The sequence below is a fragment of the Rhinolophus sinicus genome, linkage group LG12 (genome assembly GCF_036562045.2).
Source record: "Rhinolophus sinicus isolate RSC01 linkage group LG12, ASM3656204v1, whole genome shotgun sequence".
Lineage (NCBI taxonomy): Eukaryota > Metazoa > Chordata > Mammalia > Chiroptera > Rhinolophidae > Rhinolophus > Rhinolophus sinicus.
In genome coordinates, this window is record NC_133761.1 from 41776103 (window position 1) to 41788318 (window position 12216).

The 12216-nt window shown below is 48.8% G+C and overlaps 1 protein-coding gene across 1 annotated transcript; it reads right to left on the reverse strand.

The window, feature by feature from the left end:
- Window positions 1-8470: 8470 nt before the first annotated feature.
- ACTA1 (actin alpha 1, skeletal muscle) lies at window positions 8471-11272 on the reverse strand. Its single transcript, XM_019754792.2, has 7 exons — window positions 11144-11272; window positions 10211-10351; window positions 9780-10104; window positions 9476-9637; window positions 9193-9384; window positions 8917-9098; window positions 8471-8839 (listed from the first exon to the last, which is right to left on the reverse strand). Exons 2-7 carry the CDS (start codon window positions 10337-10339, stop codon window positions 8696-8698), a joined length of 1134 nt encoding a protein of 377 aa, XP_019610351.1. The 5' UTR covers window positions 10340-10351; window positions 11144-11272; the 3' UTR covers window positions 8471-8695.
- Window positions 11273-12216: the final 944 nt, after the last annotated feature.

Below are 12216 nucleotides of genomic sequence, written 5' to 3' on the forward strand. Positions count from 1 at the left end.
CAATGGACTTTTGTGCGTTGATTTTGTAGCCGCAACTTTACTGTATTCGTTGATTGTTTCTAATAGCTTTTTGGTGGAGTCTTTAGGGTTTTCTATATATAGCATCATGTCATCTGCAAAGAGTGATAATTTAACTTCTTCATTCCCAATTTGGATGCCTTTTATTTCTTTCTCTTGCCTGATTGCTCTGGCAAGGACTTCCAACACTATGTTGAAAAGCAGAGGTGATAGGGGACATCCCTGTCGTGTTCCTGAACGTAGAGCAAAGGGCTTCAGTTTTCTCCATTAATTATGAGATTAGCAGAGGGCTTGTCATATATGGCCTTTATTATGTTAAGGTATTTTCCTTCTATACCCATTTTATTAAGTGTTTTAATCATAAATGGATGTTGTATCTTGTCAAATGCTTTTTCTGCATCAATTGATATAATCATATGATTTTTGTCCTTTATTTTGTTTATGTGATGTATCACATTGATGGATTCGTATGTTGAACCATCCTTGTGCCCCGGGATGAACCCCACTTGGTCGTGATGAATAATCTTTTTAATGCATTGTTGTATTCGATTTGCTAGAATTTTATTTAGGATTTTTGCATCGGTATTCATTAGAGATATTGGTCTGTAGTTTTCTTTTTTGTGCTGTCCTTACCAGGTTTTGGTATCAGGGTAATGTTGGCCTCATAAAATGAGTTAGGGAGTACTGTCTCTTCTTCAATTTTTGGAAGAGTTTGTGCAGAATTGGTATTAGATCCTCTTTGAAGGTTTGGTAGAATTCACTAGTGAAGCCATCTGGTCCCGGACTTTTGCTTTTGGGAAGGTTTTGGATGACTGATTCAATTTAGTTACTGGTGATCGGTCTGTTTAGATTTTCCAGTTCTTCATGGTTCAGCCTTGGAAGGCTATATGTTTCTAAGAACTTGTCCATTTCTTCTAGGTTGTTGAATTTGGTGGCATATAGTCCTTCATAGTATTCTTGGATGATCCTTTGTATTTCTGTGGTGTCCGTGATAACTTCCCCTTTTACGTTTCTGATTTTGTTAATCAGTGTCTTCTCTCTTTTATCTTAGTAAGTCTAGCCAAGGGTTTGTCAATTTTGTTAATCTTTTCAAAGAACCAGCTCTTTGTCACATTAATTTTTTCTATTGTCTTTTTGTTCTCTATTTCATTTAGTTCTGCTCTAATTTTTGTTATTTCCTTTCTTCTGCTGACCTTGGGTTTTACTTGTTCTTCTTTTTCTAGTTCTTTAAGGTGTAACATGAGGTTATTTATTTGGGAGTTTTCTTGTTTCTTGAGATAGGCCTGTAATGAGATAAATTTCCCTCTTAAAACTGCTTTCGCTGCATCCCAAAAATTTTGGTAGGATGTATTTTCATTGTCATTTGTTTCTATGTATCTTTTGATCTCTCCTCTAACTTCTTCTTTGACCCAGTCCTTCTTTAAAAGTATGTTGTTTAATCTCCATGTATTTGTGGTTTTTCCTGCTTTCTTTTTCAGTTGATATCCAATTTCAAAGCCTTGTGATCAGAGAATATGCATGGTATGATTTCAGTCTTCTTAAATTTGTTGAGACTGATTTTATGTCCCAATATATGGTCTATCCTTGAGAATGTTCCATGTACACTAGAAAAGAATGTGTAGTCTGATGTTTTAGGATGAAGTGCTCTATAAATGTCAATTATGTCCATTTCATCTAATGTGTCATTTAGGGCTACTATTTCGTTATTTATTTTCTGTTTGGATGATCTATCCATTGCTGTCAATGATGTATTTAAGTCCCTAGTATAATTGTGTTTTGGTCAATTTCTCCCTTTAGTTCTGTTAGTAGTTGCTTGGTGTATTTGGTGCTCCCTGATTGGGGGCATAAATATTGATGACTGTTATGTCTTCTTGTTGTACAGTCCCTTCACCATTATGAAATGTCCATCTTTGTCTCTTGTTATCTTTTTCACCTTGAAGTCTGTTTCATCTGATATCATTATGGCTACACCTGATTTTCTCTGGGTACCATTTGCTTGGAGTGTCAATTTCCACCCTTTCACTTTGAGTCTATGCTTGTCCTTGTAGCTGAGATGTGTCTCTTGGAGACAGCATATGGTTGGGTTTAGTTTTTGATCCAATCTGCTACTCTGTGCCTTTTTATTGGTGAGTTCAGTCCATTTACATTTAGGGTGATTATTGATATGTGAGGATTTCCTGTCATTCTATCTTTAGTTTTCTGGTAAGGCTGTGTCTCCATTGTTTCTTTGCCTTTTGTTGTTGTCTATTATTTCTGTGTGGTGGTATTCTATGATGTTTCCTCTGTTTCTTCTTTTATTTCAGTATATATTTCAATTCTGGATTTATTTTGAGTGGTTACCCTTAAGTTTATGTAAAAGAAAGTTTGATATTTAGAGTATTCCATTTTCTTCAGCACGCTTACTTTCTCCATTCCCATATTCGGTTCAGGCCTTTACTCTCCCCTTTTTGAGTTTTGGTTGCCACAAATTGTCCCTGTTGATGGTGGTCGAATAGCCTCCTTTAGTATTTCTTGTAGTGCAGGTCGTGTATTAGAAAATTCCCTCAGCTTCTGTATGTCTGGAAAGGTCTTTATTCCTCCTTCATATCTAAAGGATATCTTTGCTGGATATATTATTCTTGGCTCATGATTTCTCTCTTTCAATAGTTTGAATATTTGGTTCCACTCCCTCCTGGCTTGTAGAGTTTCTGCTGAAAAATCTGATGATAATCTAATGGGCTTTCCTTTGTAAGTTACCGTCTTCTTTTCCCTGGCTGCCTTGAGGATTCTTTCTTTGTCGTTGATTTTAGACAGCTTCAATACAATGTGCCTTGGAGAAAGCCTGTTGGGATTGAGGTAAGTAGGTATTCTATTTGCTTCTTGGATTCGAGGGTCCAGTTCTGTCCACAAATTTGGGAAGTTCTCATCGACTGTTTGTTTGAATATATTCTCTGTTCCCTTCTCTCTTGCTTCTCCTTCTGGTATGCCCATTATTCTTATATTGGTCTTTCTGATGGAGTCAGAAAGTTCTTGTAGAGTTCTTTCATTTCTTTTAAGTCTCAAGTCTCTTTCTTCTTCTATCTGTGTCATTTCCAGGTTTCTATCTTCGATGTCAGTGATTCTTTCCTCCATCTGGTCAACTCTACTACCTAAGCTGGTTATTTCATTCTTAATTTCTTCTATTGAGTTCTTAATCTCCAGAAATTTCATTTGGTTCTTTTTTAAAATTTCAATCTCTTTCGTAAAATGCTCATGCTGTTCTTTGATTGAGTTTCTGAGTTCATTTAACTGCCTATCTGTGTTTTCTTGTATCTCGTTGAGTTTTTTCAGAACTGCAATCTTGAATTCTCTGTCATTTAAGTCACATATTTCTGTATCTTTAAGTGCCTTCTCTGGAGATTTTTCACTTTCTTTCTGAGCTATCTTGTTGCCTTGGTTATTCATGGTGATTACTGGTTTACTATTTCTCTTCCTAGACATCTACAGGAGTGACTTCTGCAACAGGTTGATAGGAAGAGGTCTTTCTTTTGTTTTCCAGTACTTGTTGGTAGAATGTTTTATTATTTCTCCAACTGCAATTTATTTTTCTTCTCCCACACGGTAGTGCTATGTTTTCTCTGCACTATTCCAACTTCTCACACAGTGGGGGGATTCCCTTGGAGACGGGCTTCTCCTCTGTTAATAGTTCGTCTAGGTCACAGGGCGCAGTGTCCCGGTGGGTATGCGGAGAGCTTTTGATGTTCCAAAGCTCTTCCAGCTCCTGATTCAGAGCCTGTATGTTTCAGCAGTTCTGTTTACTCCTGCAGGGATCCGCCCAGATAGGTGGGGTCAGGGGCGGGGTGAGTTGTGAGAGGTGGCCCAGAGCAATGGCAGCGACCACCACCACAGCGGGTCCTGCTTCCACAGCTCTCTCCCCTTTGCCAGAACTAGTTGGGCTGTGAATTTGTGTTTGCAGTCCACAGTTCTCAAAACAGCAAATTTTCTGTTGTTTTGATCTGACACTGCTACTGTTTTGTTTCTAGCACCGTGAGGTGGGGGCGGGGCGAGCTCTGGGAGCGGAGGGAGGGGGCGGCTAGTCTCAGTGCCTAAGGCTCCGTTCTCTGCTCAGCAGTGAGGGCTTAAACCACCATTTTCAGCCTTTTTCCCTCAGTCTTTTCTCCGAGGTCTCTGCCGTGAGCGTTGGGTTCAGCCGTGGTATATGCTGTCCGCTCAGCCCTGTGGAGCCCTGGCGGAGCCCTAACAGTCCGAGTTCTTCCCTCTCCCGCAGCTGCGGTAGTTCCGGGAAGCAGCGAGCTCGGCGCACTGAGCTAGGTCTGCGTCCTGCGCCCGCGTTCCTCCGTCTCCGCACTTCTCTCTTTCCTCTTCCCTCCACTCACGCGAATCTCCCACCTGTAGGTGATTTCAGTTGGTAGTGGGCCTCTTCATCTTGCCTGTCTGCTGTGCAGGGAGTCCTTTGTGGAGTTTTTGTTGTTCGATTCTTTGTAAATTCCAGGGGAGCTTTACAGAGGCTCACCTCACGCCGCCATTTTTCCGGAAATTGCCAAATTCTATTCAGGATGAATTGTTAATGGTGGCATCTCAGGTGCTACAGTGGCTGAATTTTGTCCCCAAATTCACATGTTGAAGTCCTTAACCCCAGTATCTCAAAATGTGACTATTTGGAGACAGGGTTTTTAAAAAGTTATTAAGTTAAAATGAAATATTTAGCATGGGCTCTAATCCAATATAACTAGTGTCCTATAAAAAGGAAATTTGGACACAGACATGGAGAGAGGGAAGATGAAGTGAAGACACAGGAGAAGTTGGCTCTCTACCAGCCCAGGAAAGAGGCCTTGAAAGAAACCAACCCTGCTATCACCTTGATCTTGGACTTCTTGCTTCCATAACTGTTTAAAAAAGTAATTCTTGTTGTTTTAAAACATCCAATTTATGGTGATTTGTTATAGCAGAAACAGGAACCTAATACAGGTGACATGAAGGAAATGAGGGCAGATGAGGTGGGACCAGGGTCCAAGGGCATTGTGGTTATCCCTTGACCCATGACCTACAGGGGACCCACTATTCCTGAGGCAGCCTCAGTGACCAGCAGCTCTGCACCGTGATGAGGTTTAGGAAACTCCCATGATTATCATGCGAAAGGCAATCTTGATTCTATTGACACCTATGAGAACTACCAATGTCATCTTTGCACCTTCCACAATCTTTCATTTACTCACTCACCACCCCTAGAAAGTATTCAATATCAGCAAAGGCCACTAAGAACCTGATAAGGGGGGACAAGGTAAATCAGGGGGCTCCGGGCTCCTTCACCCAGTGACGGGCCTCATAGCTTCCTCCTTTGGTGACCCCTCCAATGTCCCTCATCACATCCAGTTACCCTCCAGCTACCTGTGCCACCCCATATCACTGTTGGCCTGCTTAGGAGAGTGGCTATGGCTGCGGATGACAGGGATGCAGGTGGGCCTGGAACCCTGTGTCCCCACTGTGCTGCCTACCTAACCAGAGTGCCATCAAAGCCAGATTTTCTTGGCTTCTTTCTGAGAGCCACAGATGAGGCAGAGAGAGTTAGCTTGTGGCAAGCATAGGAACTACCCAGTCAGTTTCACCCATGACTTCTAACTCCTAACTCTCAATCTTTGCCTTAAAGACCCTTGATGAAAAACCACTGGGGAGTTCTGATTTTGAGTGTCAGCTCGCCGGTCTCCTGGACTGGTGCCCTGCCAACAGACAGCTCTAATTTCTCCACTGCCAAACTGGGTGGTCAGTGTTTGGCTCTGTTGTGCATGGGGTGGGTGGACCCCTTGTTCGGTAACAGTATCACCTGGTCTAACTCTAACTTGCAAAGGTTTGAATGACAGAGCCGTGTGTACCTTTCGATCCTGATACATTGTTCCCATTTTCTTCTTTCTTACCTCTTTCTTTAACTGGACACTGGTCATATAGATTTGGTGAGGAAAATGGTAGCAATTGAATGAGCTTTTGTGAGAAGGAAATAACTGCAGTTAGATCCCTGATAAGCCTACTGCCAAGTCTAAGGAAGCACACCGTAAGCAGTTGGGGAAATTTTTTGTTGTTTTCCATTTTCTCATAGCTCTAAGAATCAGTTCAGTGAGATGGCTTTTCAGTGGGGACTCAGCCACAACATTATTCGCTCTGGTGCCCCACGCTGCTGCCACACAGGGGTCTCCTGCTTCTCAGTACTGCAAACACTCACAGAGTGGCGAGAAAGAGAGGTTTCTCCCTGAGCCGAGCACAAATACATGTATGTGTTCTAGATACGTATTTTTAAAAGACTCATTCTTTGGTACACCACACCAAAAATCCTCTTCCATACCTAGTATAGGTAATGCAATTTACGAAATACTTATAATAGGAGAGTAGGAAAGAGATAGAACACTAATAAAATGTAGATGTTTGTTTTCAGAGAAGTGTCAGAAAAGGAAAGGTAATTTTTATATCTGGCAGATTTCCAGTGAAATCACACAATTCTTATTGTTTGCATGTTTTCAGTAAAAGAGTAATCGCAAAGACGGTGCTTGAGGAAATGCTATCAGATTATATTGAAAACTCTGTCAGTGCCAAAATACCATGAATCATTTAAAGGTTATGATCACAGGAGAACTGGGTCATGACCTCCTTTCAAGCCTTATTTGAATCTTAATCAAGTGATGTGGAGTTAGGGTTAAAAAATGTTTAACATGAAGAAACTAAGAACCTTAATAAAAATCTAAAATGCTTATGCTGTTGTTACATATTTTGCCATGCGCACTTTTTCCCCCAAACTTGTGAGGGAAAAATAAGGATGCGCATTATACACGGGTGGTACTAATTCTGTATCTATATAAATGTTTTTAATTCTTTTATTTATGCTTATAAGTTAAAAATGTAGCTCTAGAAATCAATAACGATATCCGTATGCAAAATAATACCCTGGAATACGATAATCAGTTTTGTTGAATTTACGATGAACTTGCAACGAAGAGTTCTTGGCCTTCTATGATGCATGAATATCATAAATTTGTTACTGTTACATAAAATTTCTTGTACCTTGTATCTGTTCTTGTGTTTTGTAATTATTTGTTACATAAAATTTCTTGTACCATAATATTAAAAAATAAATGCTAAAATTCCTTTATAATACAAAAAACAAGTAACTAAATATAAACAAATAAAAATTTGAATTAAAAAAATAAAATAAAAGAGTTTTTTCCCTGAAAGTTTGGGCCAAAAACGTGGGTGCGCATTATACACAGGAGCACATTCTACACTGCAAAATACGGTATATTTTTTTAAATATTTAACATGAAAGTTAGCTGACTCATGTAATTCTGACATTTTTCCAGGCTGCTGGGTACATTACTTATTCAGGCTGTGCATGTGTGTTGTGTTTGCTCAGATATACCTATGTTTGTTTAGTACGTATGAGCCGTAAAAGCTACATTCCTCTGAAAGACTAGAATTAGCCCTGGGAGGGGCAATAATACATGGTTTTCAGTGCCGATGGCATCATATACTTGTTTTATTAAAAATGTTAACTTCTACTGAATGGTTGATTCTCTTGATATCTGGATTTGGCCGTTTTCCAACCTTGGAGGCCTCAAAGATTTCTGAAGCTTTTCAATATGCCATGAAAGGAGGAAATAAACATATGGTGAGGCGGCATATAACATAGCTGTTGTTGATTCTACTTATACATTTATTTCAAAGGGGTTTATTATCTTTTTTGAGTCAGAATCTATTTAGGGACACTGCTCTTAGGAATCTTGACTAGGAAACATTATATACTGTGCTGTCCCACAGAAAGTCAAACTCTTTAATATACCTCGTGCCTTAAAACAGTGTTTACTCCGCTTTGCCCAGTGCCGGTCTCACCTGCCGTGACTCCGGACACTTCCTTGCTGGCCGGCCTCAGTGCCGCACACGCTGACCGCTTTCCCGACGCCCTTCCTCGCCCTCCTCCCACCTCTGGGCGCCGCCCTTCCCGGCCCCACCCTGAAAGGGGCGTTTCTTAGGCTCCATCACCCGGCACGAAGCCGAGGAGTCACCAATTGAGAAGTGGTTGTCTTCACTTACAAATGAAAACGGGTTCATTCAATGCAGAACACAGCCCTTTCGTTTAGATTTGTCGAGATTACGCGGGGAAGCCTGGCTTAACAAGGAAAGCCTGCGGTAGGTGAGGCGGGAAGGAGCTCCGGGTACGGCTCCGGGCCAGCACCACGGTCAGCGCCCCGGCTTGGGCTGGCGGGGACCAGAACTGGCTGGGGCTGGCGCGGTGCGCAGGGACCAGAACCAGCACACACCAGGGCCAGGCGGGACCCCCGCTCGCCAGTGTTCGGCAACGGATGCGATCCCAGTGGGGAGTCTTAACTAAGGGCTGGTAAGGAGCGCGCTCGGGAGCATTGTGACAGCTTCGTGCCTTGTCCCCGCCGCTCCCGCCCAGGCAAATAAACGCAACAAACAACTTGACGCAGCATCACAGAATGGCGGGGTTTAATGCTTCAAGTTTCCCATCTCCTTCCACAGGGCTTTGTTTTAAAAATAGCAAAATGAGGTAAATAAGTTAATGTATGTACACGTTATAAACACTGTGTCGCTTTGCGGCCGCAGCAACCGGAGTTGTTAGAGAGCCAGTGGCTGCGCCGCGCTGGAGCAGGTGTGTCGTCCTGGGGAGAATTCGCACGCTATGGGGGCGCGGGGTCTAGAAGCATTTGCGGTGCACGATGGACGGGCCGGCCTCGTCGTACTCCTGCTTGGTGATCCACATCTGCTGGAAGGTGGACAGCGACGCCAGGATGGAGCCGCCGATCCACACCGAGTACTTGCGCTCCGGCGGGGCGATGATCTGCAAGACAGCGCGTCAGGTGGGGGCGGCGGCCCGGGACGCGGGGCGCGGGGCGCGGGGACAGGGCTGCCGCCTACCTTAATCTTCATGGTGCTGGGGGCCAGCGCCGTGATCTCCTTCTGCATGCGGTCAGCGATCCCGGGGTACATGGTGGTCCCTCCCGACATGACGTTGTTGGCGTACAGGTCCTTCCTGATGTCGATGTCACACTTCATGATGCTATTGTAGGTGGTCTCGTGGATGCCCGCCGACTCCATGCCTGGGGGCAGCAGGGCGAACGTGAGCAGGCGCGCGGGGCGGCTGGGACGCGCGGGGACGCACGGCGGGGACGCGCGGGGACGTGCGGGGCTCACCGATGAAGGACGGCTGGAAGAGCGTCTCCGGGCAGCGGAAGCGCTCGTTGCCGATGGTGATGACCTGCCCGTCGGGCAGCTCGTAGCTCTTCTCCAGGGAGGAGGAGGAGGCGGCCGTCGCCATCTCGTTCTCGAAGTCCAGGGCCACGTAGCACAGCTTCTCCTTGATGTCGCGCACGATCTCGCGCTCGGCTGCGGGGGACAGGGACGGGAGAGGCGCCCTCAGTGCGGGGCTCCGGGGATCGCCGCACCCCGCCCGCCCAGGGTGCTGCGGGCCGCGCACCTGTGGTCACGAAGGAATAGCCACGTTCGGTGAGGATCTTCATTAGGTAGTCGGTGAGGTCGCGGCCCGCCAGGTCCAGGCGCATGATGGCGTGAGGCAGGGCGTAGCCCTCATAGATGGGCACGTTGTGGGTGACGCCGTCGCCGGAGTCTAGCACGATGCCTGCGCGGGGGCAGGGCGGGAACCGGGCGGGGACTGAGCGGCCTCCCACGCCTTGGCACCCGGCGCGGACGCAGCAGGCCGGCTCTCGGGCGGGAGCGCGCCGGGGGGCGGGGCGGGGCGGGGCTCGGCTGCGGGCACTTACCGGTGGTACGGCCGGAGGCGTAGAGGGACAGCACGGCCTGGATGGCCACGTACATGGCGGGCACATTGAAGGTCTCAAACATGATCTGGGTCATTTTCTCGCGGTTGGCCTTGGGGTTCAGGGGGGCCTCGGTGAGCAGGGTGGGGTGCTCCTCGGGGGCCACGCGCAGCTCGTTGTAGAAGGTGTGGTGCCAGATCTTCTCCATGTCGTCCCAGTTGGTGATGATGCCGTGCTCGATGGGGTACTTCAGGGTCAGGATGCCTCTCTTGCTCTGAGCCTCGTCTCCCACGTACGAGTCCTTCTGTCCCATACCTACCATGACGCCCTGCGGACCCAAGACACCACGCACTCGTTAACGCGGCTCAAGACGGCGCGCGGCTGGGCTACGCGGGAACCCCGGCCCCGCCCCCTCCGCGGAGGCGCAGCCTGACCTGGTGGCGAGGGCGGCCCACGATGGACGGAAACACAGCTCTAGGGGCGTCATCGCCGGCGAAGCCGGCTTTCACCAGGCCGGAGCCATTGTCGCACACGAGGGCGGTGGTCTCGTCTTCGTCACACATGGTGTTTGGTTTCTGCAAGGACAGAAAGGCGTTGAAGACGCACCCTGCGTCAGCTCAGGAGGCCCCGCGGGCTCCAGCGCTCTCCGTGCCCCGGGACTTATGGACACCCCCAGTCCAAGACGTGAGCATCAGGGCAGGGGAGCGGCCAAAGGGGCCGTTTCCTAGCTTCCCAAGCTTCGCTCCCCAGACTCAGGGCTGTGCTGTGCCTGGGAGAGGGGCTCAGGGTCGTCGAGACCCCACTGAGAATTTTTCCACCCCGGGAACCCAGGGGCACAGTGTCCCCTGAGACGGTTGAACGCAAGATCGTGTCCTTCGCTGCAGTCCACCCGCTGCAAGAGCCAGGTGCTAGCGCCCACCCCTCCGCACCCAGGGGGCCTCACCTAGAGGGATAGGGCCTGGGTACCGGCTCGCTGGGTGAGTGTGAGGGTGGAAGGAGCCCGTGGGAAGGGCTGTGGGCGCCATCCAGGGAGGAATGGCTTATTCTGGAGCCCCACGACATTCCAGACTCACAACCGAGGGAGTAGTGGCCCTGGCTGTCGCTTGGCTCTGGCGCTCAGTTGGGAGAGAATTGCACTCGGGAGGACTAAAACAAAACCTTTCATGTACCTGGGCATATACTAAATGCCAGGTAGAACAGCCTAAAGGCAGGATATATTTCAAGACGTTTTCAAAAGCCCGTTGTCTGGTGCCGCCTCTTTAAGGCGCGTGTGGCTCTGGGGACCCAAGCGCAGGGCGCAGACGTGGAGCTGATCAAGTGAGTCAGTTGGACCCTGTTCCCCTATCACCTCCCAACTCCCGCCCTACCTGGGCGGGTGGCTACACCTGCTGCTCTCCGGCTTGGGCCCTGGTCGCCGCGGGAGGGAAGCGAGGCTTCTCTCGGCGCTGTCCGCTGCGGTGGCCTATGGTCCCCCGTTCAGGTTTTATATAGCCCGTGGGCGCTACCCCCACGCCGGCCCGCAGGAATGTCTCTCCCCTTGTCGAGCCATATTTGGGTGTTGGACACTAGAGACCCCTCCTCCGGCCGGTTCGCGGCCCGGGCCCCTATGCTGACCAAAGAAGGAGCGGCCTGGCCGGGACCCAGGTAACGCGGGCCGGGCCGTATATGGAGCGTTTCCCGGGCGGGTCGGCCCCTCCCTACCCGGCCCAGTGGACTGTGCGCCTGCGATCCCGGCGCTGCACCTGTCCGCTCTGAGCGCACTGGACGCTCCGGACTGCGCCGCCTACATTTCACCCCTTCTCCTGGTTCTTCACTCAGACACCAAACCCTCACATGCGACTACAGGTTGGAGGGAGCCGTGTCCAAGTGGGGGGCCTGAGAGGGTTGGAGCAGTCACACCCGGTGTGCCCCTAGGGAACCTCATTTCTCCCTCGCCACCCTTGAGCTCCCGGGGCCCAGAGGGTTGATCCAAGTCAGCCCCCACCCCCACTGCCGAGAGGGCCGCCGGCGGCGGGGCGGCGCGCAGCTGTCGCGGGGCAGACAACTGGCAGAGGGCGGAGTGGCGGGGAGGAGGCGCGGGCTCCCGGGGACAGGCCCCGGCGGTGGCTCTGGCAGCGCCGGGCATTAAGCCAGGGCACCGGAGCTGTCGGCCCAGGTGACGCGCGGTGCGTTCTGGGGCGGGGGTTCGTGAAGGGAGTGGATTGTATCGGTCGTTCTCTTCCTGCCGGTCTGAGCAGCCGGGCTTTCAGTGGGCCGAGCTGAGGGCCCTACCCCCACGTCCTTGGTGGGGTCACTGAGTGTCCTCCCCCTGCAGCTGAAAGGCGAGTGTCACACAGAACCCACGACATGGAGGTGAGGTGCCCTTACTAGATGAAGCCTTCCTTGCTCGTCTTTCCTCTCAATAAGAAGAGGACAAGGACATTACGCTCTAGGACTAGGA